Source organism: Amphiura filiformis, chromosome 16, assembly GCF_039555335.1.
Source record: "Amphiura filiformis chromosome 16, Afil_fr2py, whole genome shotgun sequence".
In the NCBI taxonomy this organism is placed as follows: domain Eukaryota; kingdom Metazoa; phylum Echinodermata; class Ophiuroidea; order Amphilepidida; family Amphiuridae; genus Amphiura; species Amphiura filiformis.
In genome coordinates this window covers 48,349,682-48,376,159 of record NC_092643.1, presented here as the reverse complement: position 1 = coordinate 48,376,159, position 26,478 = coordinate 48,349,682, and the positions used below count along the sequence as shown (strand labels likewise).

Genomic DNA, 26,478 nt, shown 5'->3' with positions numbered 1-26,478 from the left:
TCACTGGCTTTATTGAAACTATACTATAATATGAATGTGATTGTAACACCTGATTATATAATAAAGAAAGTTGAATTTAAAATATTTTTAACTTTTTATGTATTGGTAAGAAAGATAAGATAAAAAGAACATGTATGCTTGGTGAATATGCTGAGGGAGGTTTAAGAATACCCGATATAGTAAAATCCCAACACTAAGTACTATATTGTAATTGGGTTAAACGACTTACCGACAGTGAATACGCGAAATGAAAAATTATTACATTAATCATTTTTAAAATGGATTGTTGATATCTAAAATGAACGTTGAGACCTAATCTCTATTTCCTATTTTGAAGTCGAAACATATCTTAGAATAAAAACGTAGTTGAATGTTTGCATCAATCACACACTGATTATACTCAGCCAACTTCTGTAGAAGACATCAAAAGGGAAACTATTTGGGGCAATAAATATATAATAATGTGACAGGTTTTGTCTATTTATTAAACACTGGATAGATAGTAGAATTGTGTTTATTTATGTTATTTGTAATTCAAAAGGTCTCTTAACATGGATAGTCTTGCAAATATGTGCTAACTTTCCCCTAGGCCATCCAATAAGCTATGAATTGGTAGGACTACAATTGGTATCTACTGGTCAGTTTATACTCTTATTTCCACATCCGTTATTTTTATATGGGCCTTTAAGACAGGTGGAAATAGAAATGTAGCCATTGATAATGCAAAAATATTAAAGAGCTATCTTCTAAGATAGTATAATTCTTTTCTTGTTAAAAACAGAATAACCGGACTCAAATACAGGGAATAAAGTTGTGAAAAAAACGTTTGTATTAATTTTCAGAACAGCCCATTAGTCCGAAAATAGTTAAGGTAAAAATTTAGGGCATTTTAGGTTCAGTATTATCAGTAAATTACTTTATTTTTACTTTCTTTCTTTATCCTTCCTTCTCTCCCTCCCCTTTCCCTCTCAGATACACAACAAAACATTTCAACCTACCATCATCACTGATGATCGTGACAACGGCCAGGCTCGGAACAGAAAGTTCATCTACAACCGAACTTGTCAAAAGTACATTGAAATGTTCAGTTAGTTCATAGTTCCCGTCGTCAGTGACGGTGACGTCAACTGTTGCTGCAGATTGGTCGATACTGAAGGACACGGTGAGCGATCCGATATTGGTGAAGTCCTGACCGGAGAGGGCAGTATCACTCTCTGTTGTAAACTCTGAAAAGTGAACGGTCATTTTTGGTTATGATTTGGTTCCGGGATTTGGTTATAGCGAGGTAGCGGGTTAGGGGAAGCTGCTTATCTCTCCTACATGTCGTACAGACGTATATTGCCATTAATGCTATTAACAGATGGGGAGGGGCAAGTAAAGATCCGTAGAATGTTGATGATTAGAAAATGCCACCTATCTAGATATGTTTTACATACGTCTAGAAACAGGAAAATCTTTGTTGGCAATTTTGGACATGCTGCAGAGGGCGGCCATCTTGGATTTCAAAATGACCGCTATTTTTACAATATTTTGCACTATAAAAGTCTCAGCTTTTGAGCAACATACAAGGTTAAAATTGGTGATAATGCCCATGTTTGTGATAACCAAGGAGTCCATAAAAGCCATTAACTTAGTTGTAAGTAGTTTCGTTTGGCGGCCATCTTGAATTTCAAAATGGCTGACATGTTTAACATACTTTCACCTATATCTCGGCTTGTGAGCAACAGACAAGGTAAAAAACGGTGGCAATACCCATATTTGTGATACCAAGGATTCCAACAAAGTCATTAACACAGTTGTAAATAGTTTCGTTTGGCGGTCGTCTTAAATTAAACTGGCATTAACATACTTTCACTTTCTTCAAAGACTAGCTGTACTTAATCGTTATTATATTTCTCCCAGAAACGTTCAATAAAGTGACAGGCCAATTCTGAGCATGTTATCACACACTTTGGTTTGTCCAGTGCCTGTAAATCAGCCATACCATCCCGGGGGACAAATGCCACACAATGACAACTGTCAGGTATAGCAGCAGGACTAGTATTCATATCCTCATGCAAATTATTTACAGGATTAACAGGGACAGTAAAAGATGCGTCAATACTGGGTCCTCGGGCAAGGAAGGATCAGGCAAAGTATTAGGTCAACTATCCATGGTCTCGTGGAATCATGGTAGCGATTCACGGAGGTACATCAAGTTAACATTGGAAGAGAAGTGATCCACCTGGTGCAAAGAGAGTTCTGGGTACTACAGATAACTCATACATCCCGATATTGTGTTTAAGAGCAATCTCTCGTGCTTTGGATACGACTAAAAGTCGTGCATATAGCTGCAAATAATACACTGCCTTCTCTCAGCTCTCCCAATTTACTTCCATCCTTGACTTTCACTGCTATAGCACTTGATGACCATGCGTGAAGTTTCGCTTTCTTCATGGGTAACTTGTTTTGTGCCCAATAAGTTGCGTCCGAAGCCTGTCACTTTATTGAACGTTTCTGGGAGAAGTAAAATACTTAAGGCGGAGTGCAGCTACTCTTTGATCGCTATGACTTTAGACGTCTTGGTCCAGACACAGGCGTCTTGGTCCTGGCTATAAGACACTATCCAAACCTGACACAAGTATGGTAACAGGTACGGGAGTCATAAACTAGGACGAATCTACAATGCTTTAAGGCTATCAAAAGCAGCAGCTCTGTCTGGGTTTCATGCCTATCTGGGGCCAAGATTGCTGAGACGTTCGCCAGCAAAGGCAGAACATTATGCTGGAAGGCCTTTATTTGGATCAGCTGTTGGATGCTAACCACGGCATCATTATAGCATTGTCCCAGCTTGGTGTGACAGACACTGTTCCCGATTCAATATCTAAGCTGCTATGGAAGCTTATGTCTGTAAGATATATCTTAATGGGAAATAGAAGATATCGCAGATATAAGATGGTAGCTGTTGAAACGCAAATAAGCCCAATAGGGTATAATGGAATATTGACATTGTTGAATACCATGAAAACCATCTCCATAGATGGAACTTGGTAAAAGGACTTTTCACACCACTGCTGACACATTTGCCTCCAGCTCCAGATGCCGTGGCACTGACATTTAGAGAAATGCGAGTGTGGTCAGATCTGGTGTACCAGTCATGCCAGTGAACGATGCAAATGTAAAATGAATGGACGGTTTTGCAAGACTTCTGTACATGCTGTGATGAGGAAGTTCTATGTGACAATACTCCTCACACAGTGTCATCGCCCCGATATCTTCATGGCAGCAAATGCCATGGTAGGATGAATCCACAGCCACAAATGGCCATTGTGTTCCCACCTGTTTAACAGTTTTTAAACACATAATAGGCTGAAGGACATCCGACTAAGGCTAATGACATTAGCCTGTGACTGACCTCTGTACGGTCAGCGAGCATACATACGCCATTGTCATATGCTTTTAACTGCCTTTACGATAGTCTCCTACACAGTCAGTTTGTGTCAGTCGGTCTGACACTCGTCGATCCTGTATGTTCGTGATAGCCACATACAGTCTGGCCCGAGACTACCTCCACGAGGGTCTACGCTGCGCTATATAAAATCTGATGATTTTGGTCACTTTTTCAGCTCAAGACGCACGCTGGTTTTTCAAAGCGCAACATAACGACGATAATATATGTTGAACATATATGTTCAAGTGCAAGGAACCACATCTGGTTTCTTTATACGAAATCATTTACGGAGATATTCATCATTTTCCACCCCGGTATCAAAAGATTTATCGTCTGAATATCAATCGTGCATAGCACATTTACGTGTATCGATCCCGTGTATTCATTTCAGTGTCTCTGGCTGTACTAATGTAATAATATTAACCGGGCGATGTCGGTGTGCCTCATACAATGACTGACAGTGAAGTGGACATTGATGGCGATGATGTCACAACTTGCAAAGACTTTATGTAAATCCATACAATCTAGATGCCACCAGTTAAAGTGGTTAAATTACAACTCTGTATGTTAATCATAGAACATGTGTACCCAGAGGACATAAAACAAATTTAAAAATGGGTGTCTTTTTCAACTTCATGTAACAAGATTACGATCAAGTAATGGTTATATACCAAAATTTACGTTATTCTTATGGAAAGCAGTATTACCTATGGAAGTGGCCCTGCCTTTGTAGCCCTTCCTTATCACCGTAATTGTAACCTTTCTTTCTTCTTCCACGACTGTGTACGCAGACTCGGCAAAACAATAAGTTACTGTAATGAAGAAGAACACACACTAAATGTGTTAATTTATATCATTACAATAAAACAAGAACGTGGAGATTTATTTCGTATCTGTTTTGTACAAGCTGTTAAAAATACTTATTAAATAATAATTATTAACATTATTAAATAAATAAATGTTGACCTTTGGTATTGAAGACATACATTTCTTTTGGAAGGGAGATGTATATCTTCAATACGAAATTTTCAAATGAAGGACGGTTTCTCCTCCCAGCTACATACAATTTAAGTTCATAACATTAGATTTATAAAGTTTACTTCGAGGACTCTTAAATATCAAAAATAAAAAATATATAATTTTTATAATTTGCCAAAAAAATTTACTTGATATCAGAAGGACGTATCTCGTATTCAGAATACAATTTGGTGTACCTGATGTGCTCTCAGGTACCACAAAAATACTGTGCAACCGTTGCTATCCGATTCCTTAACTAAATAACTGCACATATATTCCCATGTCTTGTGGTTGTAGAGTTAATGCCAATAACATACCAAAACGAAAGTTTTGAGCTTTTTCACACTTCCGAGAAAAATTATGCACATGGGGCGGAAATGACACTTTTTTATGAGAACCCATGTTATCGTCCTCTTGTGTGTCAGCTTTATTTGCCTCGATATTGAGTGCAAACTAGGTCAAGGTCTCTCCGACCCACTTTAAAGCAAAACTCACCGTCCTCATTCTCAATCAACACAACAGCAGTGGCATGGTAGCCTATCTGACAACCAAGCATACTTGAAAACCTGATTTCTAAACTCACCGTCCTCATTCTCAATCAACACAACAGTGGCATGGTAGCCTATCTGACCACCAAGCATATTTGAAAACCTGATTTCAAACCTCACTGTCCTCATTCTCAATCAGCACAAAAGCAGTTGCATGGTAGCCTTTCTGACCACCAAGCATATTGAAAACCTGATTTCAAAACTCACCGTCCTCATTCTCAATCAACACAACAGCAGTGGCTGGGTAGCCTATCTGACCACCAAGCATGTTTGAGAACCTGATTTCAAAACTCTCCGTTTGCTCTACGATGTCATCATTACGAATAGGTACTTCGAAAGTGACTGATGTTTCTCCAACACCAAAGACAATAGTACGTGTCACGTCAGTGAAGTCCACATTTTCTTCTGCACTTAAACCTACAGTTGTAACCTCTGTTGACAAAAAGTTTTATAGCAAATATTCAAATGTCGGGTTATAGAAAGGGTATATATAGGGAATAAAACGTTTTAATAAATATTCTCAATTTTTGTTTTGGAAAACTTGATTAAGTACATTCTAACAAAAAGTTAGTATCAATAAAATATAACGTTAACATTAGCAGGACCAAATTTGTCGATCGTATTAAAATTCAGGTCTAAAATATATGGTATGAGAAAGCCTGGTGAACCTCATGATATGATTTAATGGGCGGTTGTCCTTAAAAATTTTACCTCAACATTACCGAATAGAATTATGGGTTAAGTAAAGACGTGATGGAACTATAATAGTTTGAAATAGCAATCGGTGGGTTTGGAATTTAGAAGTGGTTGAACCCGGGACTTCTAATTGCACTTGGAAGAACTTGTAATTGACCGTCTATACAGAAAGGGAGACGAAATGGTAGCTTTCTTCATTAAAGGAAATAATGATGATATCTGTACTTAATTAGCATGGGGTTAGAATCATCCCTAATTGTTTTGGATAATGTGGTCTTATAATACAGACAGTAATTTTCACCCCTAATATCCTAAACAAAGACAGATGCAGCCAATACTGCCCCACCACGGCAAAAGGGCATAACTGACATATTGATCTTTTCGAGATAGTTGATTTAAACTGTGCTCAGCTTGCATTGACGTGTGCATGTTAACCCATCCTATAAATTTGTTTCATACACTCCTAGATAGTGGGAACCAATCAGAGCAAACGTTAGTAAATTACTAGCCTTGCATATATATTGTATAATTGCACGGGCGCGCACTCCGCGTAGTACACGCAGTCATTTTGGACGCGTTCATTTTTCTTGCGGGTGGATGCATTTATATTTGCTTGCATTTTCCAACATTTTTAGTGACAATTTTGTTATAAAAATAGCAAAAATCACGGGATTTGTTTCGTGGTTTATCATACTCAACTAATTTTTGACAATAGCTTAACTAATTTTTATCACTAATCCAGAAGATGAATAATGAATGCTGTAACTAATATTTATTTAGTAGAAATTTTTTTTAGTTCCGGTAACCAACAGAAAATAACAACCTGTATACAGTAAGTATTACATGCTAACATACCTAAGGCAAAGAGTAAATATTTTATGCCTACGTGTGAATTGGGTGCTTTGTTTAAGATAATATATAGGCATATACAGGAGGTGAACATACCTGTTGCCTTAATGCTTTTGCTGCATGTAACATAATTATCCTACATCTTGAGTTTTACGAATCATACCTTTTATTTTTGGCGTCAAAACTAAATGTAGCGAGTGAGACATGCAGGAAGAAAAAAGGCAAATTGTCATCTCTACAATACTTACCAATTTGTGCCTCTTTCTCGATATAGGCACCCCTCTTGACAGTTATCATGGCCATTTCTGTATCTTCAAGCACATGATATATGTCATCTCCAAAAGATATTAAACCTGCAAAAAAGTAATACTCTGCTTTAGATAAACATTATTTAGGTAAACAACCATAAACGGCACAGCTGTTTAACACGAATATCTATGCCTGTGACCCACCTCCCTTGCTCACTCAGGGCCCCGGGTCAGGGCCACATGAAGCTGTTTTATTCGCTGGGTTTTGGCCTTTTGTCGCCAGCCCATTCGGGGCTGGTACCTGTTTCAGGTTTGGGGTCAGTTTACTCAAGAGATTATATTTTAGTGGTATTGGAATGATTTTTTTTTTTTACTTTTTGTGGTTAAATTTTTTTAAAAATATTTTAATTCGATTTGTTAGGAAAAGTAAGTATGTTTTGCCGTTTCAACGAACGAAAACGAGTGAGTATTACCAAAGTTATGTTTGAACTAATTAATTATGACTTTAAAAGTTTAAAGGCCTAAATGTAACAATAATAGTTAATATATATAGCATCATATGGTCAGCAGAAGAAAATCTGACATCACCTATGATGTCATATCAGTGTCCTTGACCGGGGGTCCTTACTCCTTGACCACTGAACAGCGTGATATCATGTTGATAACAGATCTATAGAATCAAAATCTTCATCATATCCCCGGATCATATCACAGATTCTCAACAATCTGTGATGATATGGACCATATTGATGTGAAAGTAGTTATCTATCATATCCTGTGTCGTTTTATGGATAAAAATGACTCAAAATGTTATTGATGAAATGGTTGCTATCATAAACATCAGTTTTGTCTTTTCAACGGAAAAATCCGATGCAAAATAAAGTTTTTAGGGCCTAGCTATAATATGGGCATAATTTATGCATATAGTATTGAACAATGTACCCCATTTGACATGCACTTATAGATAAATAAATTGTCTTACTTTATTAATTTAATAACTTCTTTATTATAAATAAAATGACACATAACTATTTGATTCATAAAATTACATTCAACAAAATGATTGAAGAGAAAACACACAAGGCACTAGGCAGACTGTTATAGAATGGAGTATGTAAGATGCCATGTCCATAGCTTCGCAGGAGTTTCCGACTAGCAATCAACATGATCAGCACAGTCAGAAAAACACAGTTTAAGAGTGAAGATTGTAGTGAGTAACCAGTCCTTTATAAATGTGCTGGCCACTATCTATTATAATATAGTAGGCTTAAACTATACATTGCGAATTAATTAAGTTATTTTAAAATAAAATGTACATGTAAGTTAACTCAAACCGGCAGTGTATATATCGAAAGCAGTGAAATCGGACATTCCTAAGCGAAGATATTGAGTTCGTAAGTTCTGGTATTACAAAATTGGAAATTGAGATATCGTGGGTAAAAAGCTGAAAAGACAAAAAAAACAACGACAACAACAACAACAACAAAACAAACAGACCAGAACAATTTGGAGTACATGTAATGAATTAAATGAGTTTACATGAGATTAGGAATTAATGTTTTCTGCTGTTTCAGTGTGCATGTTCTCATCGTTGATGGTTTGGTGGACTGTCATGTAGATGTAAGCGTGATCCTAAAATGCCTTTCACATTGACCAAAACTAATTACAAGACCTCTTCTACATTGAGGCTGGCTTTCCCTTTTAAAGGGAATTTTTATTTTAAAATTTTATTTCCATAATATTCATTATATTACCCACACACCCCCTTATTCAAAATCGCGAACTGTGATTTGTTAAAACACATCACGTGAGAGCCCTTTATTTTGCAATAATCACCGAGCACCACTAATAATGGGTCAAGCGCCGTAGCACATTTCACATTTTACGCATATATTACGCTTATTTATGCGTACCAATATTGCAACGATACCTGCTGTCACTTACTCGTAGGTGCTCCACTTTGAAGTAAACAACTAAACTATTTGATAAAAGTGATATTTTCTCTTCAAATCGCAGTTTTGTGGTAATAGAATAGAAATAATGGGTGTAGCATTATCCTTTACACCCAAATAATGTGTCCTGAACAGTTCATTTTTGTGTCAGTTCCTGCAGAACTGCCAATATGTAAAAATATCAATATCGATATCAATACTATTCGTCAATTCAGCCCCAAACCAATTCGCCCACATGCTTATTCGAACCCTGTATATTGATGTACAAAAAAAGTTGGCCAAATTTAACTATTTCGTGATTTTCTCCATAACCGTTGTTTTACACCAGATCTGTATATTTAGATGCCTTGATGTCTTGCATTCGGTCACAAACCAATTCATTGTACTTTGTGCACTTAACCCTCTATCTTTTAAACCAAATATCCTAAAGAGTCGTGTGATATGTCGAACTTTTCCTCTGGTCATAAAGAACAAAAAAAGTCAGCGTTCGCGTATCTGTACGAAGCCGCAGTTATTGTGGCCCTCACAACACGGGCTTCCATATATAAAGATGGCAAAATCAGTAAACCAGTTTAAGTTACAAATAAAGAAAAGTCTAATAAAAAATTACATCTAATATTTAGGCATTATTTAATGACCTCACCCATCCCCACCCATCTCCACCCCAACTATCAATTTCTTCTGTGAACTGTGGAATGTCTATATGAAATGTTATAAATATTTATATTGGTTCTTTCTTTGCATGTTCTTCTCCTCTTTCTTTTTTCTTTTATTGGTTAGCTTTGTGTAATTGTATGTTGTAACTTAAGGCAGTGAAAGGGGGTGCTCGCTTCAGGCCTTTTGAGCATCTCCTCATTCAAATGTTGTGTCTTTTACATATATTTTGTATGTCGATTTGAATGAAAATAAATGATGATGTATGATGATGATGATGTACATCATTTCCTACAGAGTCGTGAGATATGTCAAACTTTCCCTTGTCATAAAAAAAAAAAAAAAGTCAGTGGTCGCTTATCTGTAGGATCATTGGTTAATAAGATATAGTCACTTTTTTAAATTTTAACCAAATATCTTAGAGAGTCGTGCCATATGTCAAAAAGGAACAGAAAAGTCAGTGGTCGCATATCTGTAGGATCATCGGTTAATGAGATATAGTCACTTTTTTGTACATTGTGCACTTAACCCCCTTGTTTTTTACTTCTGGATATCGTTTGGAGTCAAATGATTTTTCATTTTAAAGCTTATGATATATTTTCTAAACACGAAATAAAACAAAATTGACCGCCAGCCGACTTTACAGCTGTTTCGTGATGGACGGTCACATATATTCATTAACATATTAAATCGTTTATCCCTTTTGGTCAATATCGAATTGGTTTGTGGCTGACTTAGCTTGGGGCCAATGCATGAATTAGCATATGGCCAAGTCAACTGTGGACGAATTGGTTTGGGCCGAATCGACCTGCTTCCATGCTGATACCAGGAAATGGCGAGAAATTACGTACTTTTACAAGGCAAAAAGCAACTTTTCTAGGCATTGTTGACATGGTGCCTCCGCTAAAGAAAGTTTCCTACTATAAAGACCTAACTTTTGAGATGGTTTGTACGGTTTGAAGGTGCAAAATTAACAATAAGCTTAAAATAAGGCGCCGTTACTTAGCAAGTCATCATAAACGACTTTGACAGATGACGTCAGACGCAATCTCTGTCTTGATAATATCGACACGTAGTGTGATGGACTGGAAACTTCACGCATCAATCTGAGGACAGCTTTCAAACATAAGTCTTGATAGTAATTACGCTTTACTTAGCCTATATCTGGTGGCAGCAGCATTTTTCTACAATCACGTGATAATGGCACCGGCGGATAATACACGGGGAAGCCGACGGTGTCCACATCTTTTTTTTTTTTTTTTTTCCTTTTTCAGCTTTTTGTATTTATTTGTACTTGGAGCTGGTGGGGGAGAGAAAGCATAAAATACATTCAGGAAAAAATACAACTCGAACCAAAGATCAAGGCTCAATTTCAAATGTAACCCTAAAAAATCACTCATTTTTGAAACCGGACGTTGTTCGAATTTGCGCCAAAACTTCACCTCTGAAATAAAATATTGGGATTTTTCTCAGATTCCTTCATGTAGACATTTGCCAGAAGCAAATGAGCTGAAAACGGGCGAATTTTGACAATTATCTTTAGAAAATAAAGCAACAACAAGCTCAAATAAGCGGTGGACTATTTTAACCGAATTTCACCGGTACATAAATCGTGGAGTGATTAGTGGTGCGCCGTCTGAAAAGATTTGAAGAATAGAAGGCTGACGTTGCGCCAAAACATGTGGGCCTATTTAATGATATATGAACTACCACTAAATGTTCTTGTCAGTGCTACAGTGCAAAACTTCTCTTTAACATTACATTCAAATAATAATTACATTGTAAATTGGAACTGACACCAATTTTTTTCAGGAATTCTTGTTTTAATAGGTTCGGCTGCGCCTCGCCCATTATTAACGTTTATATTGTCTTGGACACATTATGTGGGTGTAAATGATACCGCATTACCATTAATTTTCTTAATTAGAGGTTAATGACTTTGCACCAGTTATTTTTCGGGTATTGTGAAATATCTAAACATTGTGCTTTGGACCTCGGAATATTCCTCGGGGCGTATTCATAACCGTCACTTTTCAATTTTGTAATACAATTAACGTCACATTTTCTTCTTTTAAATTTGAAAACGAAATACAATTTTAACTGTAAGTTTCGTTTTCCCTGTAAAAAATCGAATAGCCGGGTAAAGGTCGTTCATACTACCACCGCATTTGCGATGCATTGCTTTGCGATGCAGTGAGTTGCCGCACTGCATTGTGCTGCAAACTCATTGCGATATCGCAATAAAGTTAAATACATTTTAACTTGGAGTTGCGTTGAGTTGCGGCAAAAAGTAATCGATATATCGGCATCGTAAAGCAACGCGTCGCAAATGCGGTGGTAGTATGAACGGACTTTTAAAATGTATTAAACTTTATTGCGATATCGCAATGCAGTAGTTTGCAGTACGATGCAGTGCGGCAACGCACCGCATCGCAAAGCAACGCATCGCAAATGCGGTGGTAGTATGAACGGACCTTAAAGAAATACCGCTAGCAACCAATCACACTAGCGCGCAATTATGTGATGACCAAATACGGCGACCAGCGTCCGCGTAAGTTGTTCCAATGCATAACACGTCACGTAACGCGGTCACTGTAAAGCGTAGTTCTAGCTACGTCACGAGACACGGTCATTATTATATTATTATTTATATCAGGCTTTTGAGCGATACAACAAAACTATGTATTGTATAGTTTTTGCAAAATATGCAATACAATATTGTTTTTAATATTGTACGCGGTACGCGTACGCCACCGCGAGTAACCATGGTCACGGCACCTGACAGCCCCAACACGCATCACAATCACCGAAGTCTATTTAATATCGATGATCACAATACAACAACACGGCCACCGTACCGGCTCACAGGAGATTTTATAAACAAGTAAAAACCACAAACTTAGTTTGCGGCAAATCTGGATGATGAATAACCTAGGAAATATAATCCACATCTACAAATAAACCTGTATATTTTCCGAATTTGTCTTTGGGGAAGGAAAGAGCAGAAAACAAGAAGGTCAAACAGTAAGCTCACATTAATTACAACAGGCCTACCAATTGGTTAGGCCCGGTCATGCCGGTGGCTAGGTAAGCTTAAATTTTCATTTTACCGCAGAGAGAAAGCCTGATATAAATAATAATAATAATAATAATAATAATAATAATGAATGGCTTATTTTCGTTTGATACAAGAACATATTGCACTCGATGGAAAAATATTGCACTAGTCTTCGAACCTCTTCACCTCAAACCCCAATAAATTTGATAATAACAGAACAATGTTGCATAAAGTCCGAAATTGTGTTCCCCACAAAGCTCAAATTCACGCCTCCTTAAATTCGCCATTTTAGGCAAATGCACTGCATTATGAGAACCATAATGTAAAGCACATTTTCTGTCAAACAATTATTTTACACCATCTCCCGAAACACCGCAATTAATATTTAGCCCGTGCGGTTTATGCAGACCCCTTCCAGACTAGTCTTGGCAGTTCGTAATGTCAAGCCTGAAAATTATATTATATTATATTATATTATATTATATTATATTTAGAGAATAAAGGTATTGTTTTTAGCCCTGGAGTGCATCTATCGTCTCATATAACACGGGCGACATCATTATTTTAAGTAAAACAACGAGGCGAAGCCGAGTTGTTTTACACCAAAAATAATGATGTCGCCCGTGTTATATGAGACGATAGATGCACGACACACACGCGCTGTCCCGTGTGATATCGTGTCATATCACACGGGTAAAGCTGGGTAAGAACCAATAAGATTGCAGGAACGTTCTCAAGTGTTTAAGAATATATTATATTATATTATATTATATTATATTATATTATATTCTATTCATATATTTAATATATGATCAACCTTTCACCGTTGTCCTATGAAATCTCACATTCCTGCAATTGAATCGTAACGTCACTCCGTGTACTCTCCCTTCCCATTGTTATTATTGTTCTATTCCCTGATTCAACTTACAATCATCATCCTTAATATTAACTCTGGCACATCTGATTACACCTAACTCTCCTTGTGTAGGATTGCTGAGACTGAAACGAAACCAGTCGTTATCCTCTACGATCTTATCATTCAGTATGCCGAGAGCGACTGGTTGAGACTTATCACCCGCGGCAAATGAAACCAATGTATTTGTTTGTGCGGTGTAGTCTAGACCGCTAACTGCACAGACATCACTGGTACTCAGCTCTGTAATAACAACATAATATTTGATAGGGGCTACAGGTGTTTGGTTTTTTGACTGAATCTAAGAATACTTTGGTTGAAGGTAAAATGAAATAGTTCATTACATTCTAAGATTGTAAACATGAGTTTTCAGGGATTATTAGTGTGATTTGGGCCGCCACCTTGGATTTAAGGACAAAATTGAGGTGGCTCCTGGGCTAATTTTACTTTTGTCCAATGTAACATACATGCCAAGTATGGTTTTGGTATGAAAAGGCAATAGTTTTTTCTTGGTATAGACTTGCTTACATTAAAGGCCCAGTGATTTGCTTATCCGGACGATCGTAAAAATCATCAAAATTCAGATTTTGGTATCTTTGTCATAGCCTGCTAGTAGTCACAGCCGAAAGCCATGTATTTAAGACTAAATCAGACATTTACATGAATCTGTAATTTATATACTGACAGTATATAAATTAGCCACATGTATTTGAATGGGGCTTCAACTTCGCCAATACTGCTGTTGTCTTCGTTTTTTGCCAAATATTTCATTTCAAAAATACCAAATGACAATTTGAATGACTTATCCTTCACTTTTAAGCAATATAAACAATTTCATTTTTTTTACACTTGCGCTGAGATCACTGAATGGGACTCATTCAATTTTATTTTAAAAGATCATACATAACATGGCTTTAACTACAAACTGCATGGGATACAGCCATACTTACGAACAGTTCCAGCTCGGCCAGTATATCCAAAACGTAATATATTGATTGTGAGGATTAGAGTTGATTCTGTCGAATGATAGATAGCCTTCTCTATCGAATAGTATGCTGTAAAATATGATGACGTACATTGAAGTAGAAAAGTAATTATTTTCAGAATAATCCATCTACTTTCTTCACTTTTCTCACCTTTTCTGTCTAAAACCACCTAGGATCTGAACAAGACTTAAATAAATTATCTTCACCAGTGTTCACGTCGACTTTCCTGGACTTTGCTTGCCTTTTCTCACCCAACCCATACTTTCTCGCATAAAATGGGTACTTTCTGGATTTTGTTGGTTTATATTATAGCCATCCCAGCAAACATAAAACGTTTGCGACATCATTCGCGAAAGGTTAGAAAAGGTTACCAGAGAAAACGTTTAAATGTCGGGTTACACAAAGGGTATATAAGAGGCATAAAACATTTTCCTAACATTCAAAAACATTTTTTGATAACTTACTGCAAATATTCTAACATAATGTTACTTAAGTGTTCCCAATATATTTGGCAAAAATTGTTTGCAAAAACTATTTCCCAATAACATTTTGAAAACATTTTAAAAATAGTGTTGTAGTGTGTTTTCATACAAAATGTTTTATAACGTTTTCATAACCTTTATATAACCCGATAATTAATGTTTTTAAAATGTTTTTACCAAAACCAAAACCCGAAATATAACCTGTTTAAAACGTTTTGTGTTTGCTGGGATTATTAATTATGGTTCATAATAGGTTTGTGTAACGGAAACCTTCCACGTAACAAAATACTTCTTCCCTTTCCACACTCAACATGACCATATATACTAGTACATGTAAATGAGATGCGTTAGAAAATAGATGTAGGCTGATTTGCCTCATGCGTAAGTAAAAACACAAAGAGCGATTATTGTGGGGGATTTAGGGTACGGCACGGGACCCTTTTTAAGGCAGCCCGTGGAGGGACGGTGATGAGACACCCCTCCCCTTTCCGTAGACTTGGGGGCAGTGCCCCTTAGCCTCCCTAGCCAGGGTTATGGCGAAGACCAACGGTGGATCTAACGAGCCAGCATCGGTAGTGAAGGAGGATGAGTTACCACCTTCAAAGTCAACGGCAGTCCACTGGCGGATGAACAGAGGAGCAGGGAAATGCTGGTTATCCTTAGTCCACCCTTTAGAAGGCTACAGTATTAGCCTAGAGGTAGAGGGTGGTCATGTAGTTTTGTGTGCTAGGCTATCTGTCGGAAGGTTGTAAGATAATGAGCTTTCTCATTTATCCTCTATCCCACTCCACAGTGGGTTCATAGCGTTTCGTGGTTCGGAGAGTCACGTAAAATGGTGGTCCCGTGTACCAGACGAGCAATATCTGGACATGTGAAAGTTGCAGGGCTTTTCGTAAAGAGCAGGGGATCAACCCGGGCCTGTTGTTTGTCACACTCAGCATTGAGGTCAACTTGCGCCGCCCTTAGGGGCTTGGCAGCCTATCGACCCGTGGCGCGCTTTGAGGGATGATAATCCAGAAAGCGTGGATAAATTCCGTTTTATTATTATTATTATTATTATTATTATTATTATTATTATTAAACATGTTAAACCCGCAATTTACGAAAAAAAGGTTGGCACACTTTGCCTGTCTTTTGGTATATCTCTGCCCCCGCTCCCCCCCAATTCAATGTTGGACCAATCCATGTTGTCAACAGGTCCGTGAGACCCTCCAACATTGAAAGATGGGGAGTGGGAAAGGGTGAGATATAGGGGGAGTCTGTACTTCAGATATATTGCATGCATGTTTCCCTCGCCTCCCCAATTTTAATAGGGCACTCATTTCCATTGTTTAGTGCTAGTGTGCCATCTATTTATTTCATGGATTGCAGGTACTCTGAATTGTATTGTATTGCACCTTATGGTCAAGTTGAATGTTTCAGGGACATTTGGTTGGAAGTATTGACCGTCTATGTAGAGAGGATGGCTTACGATATTATAATGATATTGGTTTATATCATGGGATCGTAATAGGCAGCTTACGGGCCAGATTCGTCCCGCGGACCAATGGTGTTTGGCCCTCGTGCAGTCCTGAAACATATATACAGTAAACAAAGAAACACAATGTGTATTTGGCCCTCAGACACAGATTTTTGAAATCAGCTTGACCCTGTTGCCCTCCATAGCCCGCGAGCAAATAACTGAATTCTTACGTCCCTTAAAGTTTTATAGAGGCATCAACAGTGATACACTCACCATCATCGTCAAAAATCATAGCAGTTGCTTTATAGAGATCTCCAAGTGCTTCGCCCGTAGCAGGACTACTTAGTGTCATCACCAAAACCTCTTCCTCTTCTACGATATCATCTGGTAGGATGGTCAGGGGTACATTAACCATCTCCATCCCAGCGCCAAAAGCCACGGTCATAGTAGTGAGAGCTGTATAATCGCTGTCTGCTTCGGCGGTTCTATCTTGAGTCGAGATTACTGGATGTGATTGCAAAGGTTTTGTTGCGTTAATAAAAGTTGTTGCCGACAAAAATGGACACTGTTCTCCTGATGTTATAATATTCCCTCGTGTGTGGGACTGGAATAATTGGGACGAGCTAGATTATATTTTTAAATAAATTTAATATTTTAAGCTAAATCCAACTTAAATATCAATATTTTTACATGAAATCTGGGATGTGTCATCGAAAAAACATTTAGAGGCTCAAGCATATTTGCATTGAATTCCTGTTTAAAATTTGGACGATCCCCACAAAAATCCTGTGAAATAATATCGATGTTGACCATTTCAAACACCAATTTGTTACATATAAATGAGTGAGATCAGAATCCACATGTACATCAAAATAATTTTCTCTCAACAACAAAAGCGCAGGGCAGTTTAATTCAGCACTTTGATTTATTCCCCTAACAGTTCCCTTACAACTGGGTTGGTTGAAGCCTTTAAGGCAAGGCATCATACCCTTACACAAGTCAGTTCTGCAAAGATTTGAACCCACAGCCTTGCAATATTTATGAGTTGAATCCTAATCTTTTCTTTGATTACAAGACTATTTGAAAAATATATAGTTTGCTATCTTTACCCACGCTTCCTGCCAACGTGACGTCGCCAAACCGTCGTATGGCGATATTGACACTTGTCGCGTCCTCCCATACGGTATATTTTGCGCAGTCAAAGTTGTACCAAGTAGCTACATAAAGGATATAAAAAAAATGTGTGAAGACATAAGCAATAACAAGCTTAAGTTGTTGGGAGTTTTTTCAACACTAAACATTCGGCTGATTATTCTGAAAGACTCTGACACTATAATTATCACAAACTATACCGCCTATTGTTACAATGTACTTAGGAAATTACCCATCCGATATACACAAAGTAACCCGCCACTTGTGGTGCCCTTTTGTGCCTTTGCCTTCCATTACTTCCTAGTATTCCAACTGAACAATACGTGGCAGACACAACAAGGACAACAAGTTCTCGGGAAACGTCGAACATGTCGAAAAAACGAGGTCCTCTACCATATTGCCCCCTACCATACGCTTAACATGATTAATGTCCTCCGAGTGTTCAATAATGCCGTGATGTGAGGACATGTTCGGTATTACCGATTGTTTGAGGACTTTTTAAAAAAGGCTAAAATCAACAGACTTACGATCGCGAATAATGACGGTAGAGACGCTTGGAGAGTGAACTGTCCCCGTAGTAGAGGACCCTGCATCAACTGTTATAGCAAAATCGAAATCCTCCAAATGTTCAATAGTGTTACTGTTATCAATTGTAAATCTTTTCGTGGACGTAACGTCTAATGCATTGAATGTAATCGTAGTACCGTCGGCAGGGGGATCATAGTCGCTTGCTTCTGTTGCTCGACCATCAGTAGTTGCGAGGGCTGTGAAGAATGGAAATACAAATTGTTTAGGCTTCAACATTTAAAACAAATTCTCTCACACTATTAAAAGGGCATTGCGTGATCCATCCCCATCCCCCACTTTTCTCTAAAATTGTGTATACCACTGGAAACCTCTGGCTACATAATGTTTATGAAAAAAAATCTTGCAGATTAATTCATTTATCAAAAATATCGTCAAATTGGATTACGTTCTGGTGTACCAGAACGAAATCAGTGGCCTATGGAGCAGTGTAATACACATAATCATGCATATATAGTTTGCAAACACAAAATCGGAGTTTTGAGAATAAGCTTTTTTCGTAGATATCAACTGAAAATGTCATAAAAAGTGGATGCTAGGATTACGAATTCTCCTTTAAGAGGTATCTTAAGAACAAGTTAACTAATACTGGGCTTGTTTGAGTTTTACCATTTTCAAATATTGGTAAAAAATATAAAGGGGTTTGCGTAGTTATGCAAAGTAATGAGTAGCTCATGAGATATCAATGTAACTTACTGAGTGTGTCTACCCGTCCAAGAAAACCACCTCGGTGGAAGATAACATCAAGAAAATCGCCTTCATCAATTATATACTGCCTCTCTTCAATCCAGAAGTAAGCTGTTAAAAAAAACCGGTGTTTAATGTCAAAGAAGCAAAGACGACCACTATACAAATGCTAGACGGGAAGATAGCCCCACAGCCTTTGCACCCCAGGAGTAAGCCAACCCAACCTTTTTATGTTCCTTAGACCTTAGATGGTCCCAAAATTGAAAAGTGACCGTAAGCGCAGTACTAGGGGGTAAATAAAAGGTCAACACACGTTTGAGCTCGACGAAGTTCGATATTCAATCACTCCACGCACAGATTCTAGGCTCCACGTGACTATGATCACGCCTAATGAATATTTAATACTAGCCGATTACGTATTGAAAGCTTGTTACAAGTCATGCTTGATGACGTGGCTGATATGATTTGATGGGAAAGATTTTAGCCAATCAAAATGGAGCTAAGATGGTTTGTAATGTTATCATTGGCAGACGGGTGGAGAGCGAGCGGAATCAAATTGATGGCGGAGGAGACGATACAAAACCTTGATATGAATGATTATTTAAACAAAGGACAGAAGAGACTGACCTGTGCGATCCAATATAAATACAGTGGATGGGTCGGGGTCTATAACCACACTACACATGGCAGTGGTCCCAGTCAGGGTTAGACTTAATGTAAAGTCCTCGGTATCTTCTATTATAGCATCCGCCTCGATTAGAATAGGATTGCTGTCACCAGAAGTAGCTAAAGCGGTAAAGGTTATGGTCGCGTCCACTGGTAAATCGTAGTCAGCAGGATCAGTGGCAGGTGATAATCCAATACCATCTGCAGCAGTTAAAGCTAACAAAACAGAAAACGATTATCATAAACACGATAAACATGAGCTAAATCATAAGCCTATATAATGCATCCAACACAAGAAATACGCACATACATTTAAAGCCATATATTGTTATAGCTTTGTATTTCTTTTCAACAACATGTTAGCTTTTATATACTGTCAGATATGTCCCCTTTTCATTAATTCATTTTGAGCCGAACAACTGAGGGAAAGCAGAGAAAATTGGAATTTAATACCAGCACTGATGTCGCCAATGCGTTTCATTCCGTTGGTCGCGCAGAAGTCGGTCCTTTGATTTGTTATGACCATCCCATACGACATGATGTACGTACATTGTATGAATGTTATGAACATCGCGTGTGTGCGTTCAACTAATCAACACAATGTTAGCTTTTACTGTCAGATATGTCCCCTTTTCATTAATTCATTTTGAGCCGAACAACTGAGGGAAAGCAGAGAAAATTGGAATTTAATACCAGCACTGATGTCGCCAATGCGTTTCATTCCGTTGGTCGCGCAGAAGACGGTCCTTTGATTTGTTATGACCATCCCATACGACATGATGTACGTACATTGTATGAATGTTATGAACATCGCGTGTGTGCGTTCAACTAATCAACACAATGTTAGCTTTTATATACTGTCAGATATGTCCCCTTTTTATTAATTCATTTTGAGCCGAACAACTGAGGGAAAGCAGAGAAAATTGGAATTTAATACCAACACTGATGTCGCCAATGCGTTTCATTCCGTTGGTCGCGCAGAAGTCGGTCCTTTGATGTGTTACGATCATCCCATACGACATGATGTACGTAAAGTGTATGAATGTTATGAACATCGCGTGTGTGCGTTCAACTAATCAACACAATGTTAGCTTTTACTGTCAGATATGTCCCCTTTTCATTAATTCATTTTGAGCCGAACAACTGAGGGAAAGCAGAGGAAATTGGAATTTAATACCAGCACTGATGTCGCCAATGCGTTTCATTCCTTTGGTCGCGCAGAAGTCGGTCCTTTGATGTGTTATGATCATCCCATACGACATGATGTACGTAAAGTGTATGAATGTTATGAACATCGCGTGTATGCGTTCAACTAATATTTCGATTGTGTCGAAAATGTCGGATTTTATAACAAATACAACATCTTTATAAAGGCATGATCGATTTTTGCAGATTATGTTAATATTTATTAATGTACATTACTATCAGGCTTAGCAAACTCGAGGGTGTCCTGCTCACCAAATGTTACGATATGGCTTTAAAACAAATGCACTAATTTTTGGAACTGAAACAATTCTTGCACAAACAAGACACTCGCCCCCCCCCCCCTCACCACCACCACGCAGACACACAAGCAAACACACACCCACACTTAATCAACTCCACACCCACACCCTACCACCCTACTCCCTGGCCTCACACACACACACACTTCCAGTAACTTACTGACAACATCCATTGCATCAATATACCTCTTCCTATGGGCGGTAACAACCAAATTATTCCCCTCGTGGGCTATGTATTGGGCTTCTAACCAAAAGATGGCTGTAAAGAAATAAAGGATATTAAAAAACGTATTACTTACAATGCACAATATAACTAAGTAGAACATTATCATTTATCAACATTACAGCTAGGTTGATGTTTTCGATATTTTGTCGGTTCTAAAACAGGAGTGACGTCATTGCCTAGCAGTATTGCCCGGCGGTATGCGCGCACATCATATTTTGTTCCGGGCTCGTGCCTTTGAAATTCCTACCACTGTAAACATCACAATAAGCATGCGCGCGTGTGGGGGGGGGGGGCTTGTGGGCGCGAGCCCCCGGGGTAAAAGCTGGTGGGCGGAAAAAAAAGAAGGGTGGTAGAAGAAGGTGCTGCAAAAAGGGGCGGAAAAATTGTGAAAAAATGTTTTTAAAATTGTGAAACCAATGGAACTATACATCCATATTGCGTGCTGTTAGGTCGCTAGCGCCTATAATCTTGCCTTTATTGATAAGGGACGCATCATTAGACTTTACAGTGGGGGTTAGAAAAAAAAAAAAAAAAACCTTCCCCCACTACACATGCTACATGAGGAAAACAACTTTCCCCACCAACACTAAAAACTGTGGTGTATAAATGCATGAAATTAAAAAAACTAAACATTGTGATCAACTAATCTATAGAGTTTCTTATAATTGGCCCATTCCTGCCGTTGATGGCGTTTTAGCTCGGGTAAATTCCAAACGTCAAATTTCAGGATGGAAGGCTTAATGAGAAAGGATCTATATTGTAGGCTTACGATACCAAAACATTGCGGGCCATAACTGCTAAATCAACAAAAAATTCTCACCCGTCTCGTCCACAATAAACACTGTCGATACACCTGGCACGCTGATGAATCCACCCACAGGTGTTCCTAGAGTGATGGTAAAGAACTCCAAGTCTTCAATGATAGTATCCTTCTCGATGTTGAAATCAACATCGACGCATTTAACACCCGTAGTGAAGGCAACAGTTTTGCCAACTGGGTCCGTCTTTTCGTAGTCAGTCCCGCCTCCAGTAGCCGTGTCCGTAGCGTCATCAAAGGCTATATCTAAAACAGAGAATGAAAAGTGCAAAAAAAATGCAGTAAGATTTCGTGAAGCAAGAGCTGTATTGAAACTTTATCAAGAAAAATAGTGACAAATGGCAAGGAAATTACATTTCATGATAAAAAAACTTTTTTCATGAAATGTGAAGAATAACTTACCATAAAAAAGCAGAAAAAGATGAATAAATTATATAAAAATAGCTAAAATATATGTGTATATTCGTGTGATAGCTGCAGTTGGTATTGTCCAGAATTGGAACATTATATAAATAGAGGTTATCCACTTCACTCATGTGTGACTTCTAACAAAAGGAGCTGGTTCCCGTAGTATTCCTCATTCAAACCAATTCAATGCATGACCTCAGAGTTACCTGCATGACTTTGGCGGGCTATTTTGAAACAGTCATGGTTACACATGCCGGTACTTCTTTTGAAAGCACTAAACAAGCTATAGCAGTCGCTGATAGGATATGCAACTTATAGAACACGGATAACCTCTATTTAATATATAGATGACCACATCAAACAACCGTGAATCTTAATCTTTTTGATTGAATGTTCATCCGGACAATTTAAGAGAGTAACCCCCCTACCATGCCCTATTCAACAAACAAACACTTACCGACTGAGCCCACGTCCCAAATACATCCATCTCTACACACTCGTGTAATCAAAGTCGCAGTACGTTCTCCAACGATGTAGGTTTGCTCTTGAAAGTAATACCAAACTATTTGGAACAATAACACATGAATAATACAACGGAATTATTATTTTGTTCTGACTGTAGACTGATTCTGGAACCTAAAATACAATGTGCTAAATATTACCGAAAATTATTGCCACTAATAATTCCTTTCAAATATCCCCTATCTATTTTGGATCAAAATGAATGTAGGGCCCACTGAACTGAAGACAATCCATGTCCGTAGCTAGGTATACCAATGGTGTTGAAGACAATCCATGTCCGTAGCTAGGTATACCAATGGTGTTGATACAGAGACAAGTTGCTCTTTCGAAGAAAAGGGGATTAATCCCCTGGGGATCATTGGGTGTAACATAATGACAAAATAGGTGTCATTAGGTGTACAATTTAGAAAAAAGGAGCAAAATTCTTTTTTTTTTCTAACTTTGCCCAATTTACGCTACACTTTTCATTCCAGTTGAAATCCACTCACCTCCTATAGGTGACATTTGAAATTCACCCTCCCTGTAAGGAAATATTTGCTGTGCGCTGTGATGCGAGAAGAAGATAAAGTTCGTTGCCCTGGCCACTTTATTGCTAATTAATAGTCTTTCACGTGATGCGTTTCAACAAATCACAGTGCGCAATTTTGAATAATGGGTCGTGGGGGTAATAGAATATCTGGTATTCATCAGTAGGCAGAAATCTATTTTTCTGGTCGTTGTACATGTTATATGACTATCACTTGAATGATAACAAGATATGTGACGTGTCATGTCAAAAGGAGACACTTTTGGGCAGGTTATCAATTTTGAGGTTTTTACATATCTTAGATATAGAGATATTTTGCTCCACAGTGCCGTTTTCCCCAATGAAATCGGACATTCATAAGCGAAAATATTGAGTTCGTAAGTTATGGTATTATAAAACATATTATTGACAATGTTGAGAGTAGGAATTACCTTGAAAATGTCTCAAAAAATACAAGATGCCAGTTATATTCCGGTCTGAAACTATCAGACAATATTTAAAACATTAATAACATCACAATTTCACAACAAACCCAAATTGTGAAAAAAATCACCCCGGGCAGATTTTTGGCTATTTCGCCATTTATGATCCTACCCAAAAGTGTCTCCTTTTGACATGACACGTCACATATGTCTTTAAAAAAGACTTGGAATGCTAGTAATTTTGTGTGTGTGGCACCTGCACAACTAACCGGATGGGAAATATCGCTACCACCAATGACATACTACATGTAGGAAATTCTCAAGAATTTTCATGTTTAAAGCTAAATTGAAAAATGTGTGCTAAATAGGTCTACATTTAATTCATACTTGTAACAAATGGATCAATGGAAATCATATCCACCGAGTTTCACAACAATCCAACAATCTATATTCAGACGACCTTAAGAATGTTTGCTGCCCAAGGGTGATCATAACCAATTCATTACAATCCAAATATCTGTTATCAGTAACTATAAGGATTCTATAAAAATAGGTAGAAGTTCACGAATTACGAAATATGCATGGGAAACACAATTTGACAAGTATAAACTCAAAAGAAAATATCCTATTTTGGTCAAAACTTCACAGCGTGATAGTCACCTTTCCAGGCTTCCTGAATAAGCAGTAATTAATGGCAACCACTGCAGTGCTGGCCTTATTGTTTACTACGAATTAATAAATTCGATATAAAGGACTGATAAACCTACCTGATTGGTCTTCGATGTATATCGTGGTGGACATACGGGCATCTAGCGATGTATAAGTACCAGATGGGTTGTCAAGTGTCACAATGATAGTTTCAGTATCTTCCAATACTCCATCATTCTTAATAGTGTACGTCACGTCCATGTAGTCCTCAAATTCATTCTTAGTAAATGATATAGGGTTAGCGTCGGGGGCAGACTGAGCATAGTCGGTACCACTGCCAGTTCCCATGGTTGCAGTCCCGGTATACAGTAAGTCTGTAGGTAAAAATTTATATAAATATATGGATCTCTTAATAAAACGACAATAAAATTGTAAAAAAGTACAGAAAAGAGACATTGCATAAAGAATGCATAAAGGTAAACTAAAAAATAAAAAATTGAAATAAAAAATGATAGCACTATGCAACTGTTCATGATTATACTCGATACAAGTTATTACATATCCATGGTATGATAGAAAGTACCAACTGAGGGAAAGGGTCAAGTTGCCTCCAGGTTTGGAATACCGGGCCAAAATTGACAAATTTTGACCATTTTAGTGTTAAAATTGCACATTTCCAGGCGCTTCACGAGCATTTGTGCTGGTAAAGTAATTTGTAGTAGTGGGACAATTTGTACATTTTGACCCATTTGGCTCGGTTGCCCCACTATGCTCCTGGAAACAGTCATCTATAACTATCAGACCACCAATATAGCACAATAGGACTACGCAAGTCTACTACAGCTGTATTCTAGGGTACCGAGTTACCGCATGCATTATCTACTACAGTGAATCTCTTATATTATAGCTGGCCTACTCACCAACGGTAAGGTCAGCGCCGTCCCAAATATAGCCATCTCGTCTAACTCTAATGGTAACGCTCCCATCTTTTTCACGCACAAAGTACTGAGATTCCTCTATACACAACCACGCTGAAATAAACAACAATGATTATACAGCCTATAATTTATTATGTATGGACAAAGACTCACAAAGTATTAAACGATTGTGAGGGGCATGCAGAGTCGTACTATATCCCTGCCCACTGGCCCAGGGGCAGCGGCCGTTGTCTCCCTCCCCGCTCATCATGGCCGTCGGTGCATCTAAGACCGTCGGTACATTAAGGGTGTTGGTTAAAAAATGGGTTAACAGTAGAAACAAATTCAATATTGGATGTGACGCTTCCCTTTTGGCCTGCAGCCGTTTTGAAATTTTTTGATCTAACACTCCATCCACCCCCCCACACACACACACACACTACTTTTAAGATTCTTGAGCGCCGCACTGGACACAAAGAAGTTGGGTCAATAGTTCAGAACTTCCATCGGCAATGAGAAAATATTTTCGTTGGTATATTAACAAGTTGGGCACCCCCCACCCAGTTCCGAAAACCTGGCTGCACCACTGCCACTGCCCACGTTTGTGAATACATTCCGAGAAGCTCCGAGAAGGTATATTCCGAAGTAACGAGATTGTGTGAGCAGCGATTCAAAACCGTTCAATAAGAGATTTGATGCCAAAAAAATCGTAGCGCCATTCTGTGAGAAGCTCTTAAATATGGGAGCTACATGTATTCAGTCAGTGCCATAATACAAAATTTGTCTAAATTAAATAGAATTTCGAAATCAATTTGGGGGAAATTATGGTCACATACGTACATGGACAGTGCATTAAAACGGACAGTGCATTAAAACGTTGAAGCAGAAACACCCAAGAGAGCAAAATTAAACAAGAAATGTTTTTAAAAATTTCATGGATGAAGTTCACGTTTCATAATTTACATTGACAAGTATTTGGAATGCTAGTAATTGTTTGTGTGTGGCACCTACACAACTAACCGGGTGGTTATACCACCAATGATATACTGGAAATTCTCAAGAATTTTCATGTTGAAAGCTAAATTAAAAAATGTGTGCTAAA

General features: G+C 38.0%; 1 protein-coding gene across 1 annotated transcript in view; it reads right to left on the bottom strand.

The window, feature by feature from the left end:
* Nucleotides 1-26,478, bottom strand: part of LOC140172717 (uncharacterized) — a 110,200-nt gene that overhangs the window by 15,108 nt on the left and 68,614 nt on the right. Inside the window, exons 19-34 of the mRNA XM_072195849.1 lie at nucleotides 25,380-25,490; nucleotides 24,579-24,833; nucleotides 22,799-22,903; nucleotides 21,937-22,179; nucleotides 21,051-21,149; nucleotides 19,347-19,601; nucleotides 18,729-18,830; nucleotides 17,975-18,211; nucleotides 17,405-17,512; nucleotides 16,569-16,799; nucleotides 14,316-14,420; nucleotides 13,381-13,608; nucleotides 6,789-6,893; nucleotides 5,203-5,427; nucleotides 4,138-4,242; nucleotides 999-1,226 (exon numbers count right to left, since the gene is read on the bottom strand). Coding sequence (XP_072051950.1) covers nucleotides 999-1,226; nucleotides 4,138-4,242; nucleotides 5,203-5,427; nucleotides 6,789-6,893; nucleotides 13,381-13,608; nucleotides 14,316-14,420; nucleotides 16,569-16,799; nucleotides 17,405-17,512; nucleotides 17,975-18,211; nucleotides 18,729-18,830; nucleotides 19,347-19,601; nucleotides 21,051-21,149; nucleotides 21,937-22,179; nucleotides 22,799-22,903; nucleotides 24,579-24,833; nucleotides 25,380-25,490 — 2,742 coding nt within the window. The remainder of the gene's footprint in view (nucleotides 1-998; nucleotides 1,227-4,137; nucleotides 4,243-5,202; nucleotides 5,428-6,788; nucleotides 6,894-13,380; nucleotides 13,609-14,315; nucleotides 14,421-16,568; nucleotides 16,800-17,404; nucleotides 17,513-17,974; nucleotides 18,212-18,728; nucleotides 18,831-19,346; nucleotides 19,602-21,050; nucleotides 21,150-21,936; nucleotides 22,180-22,798; nucleotides 22,904-24,578; nucleotides 24,834-25,379; nucleotides 25,491-26,478) is intronic.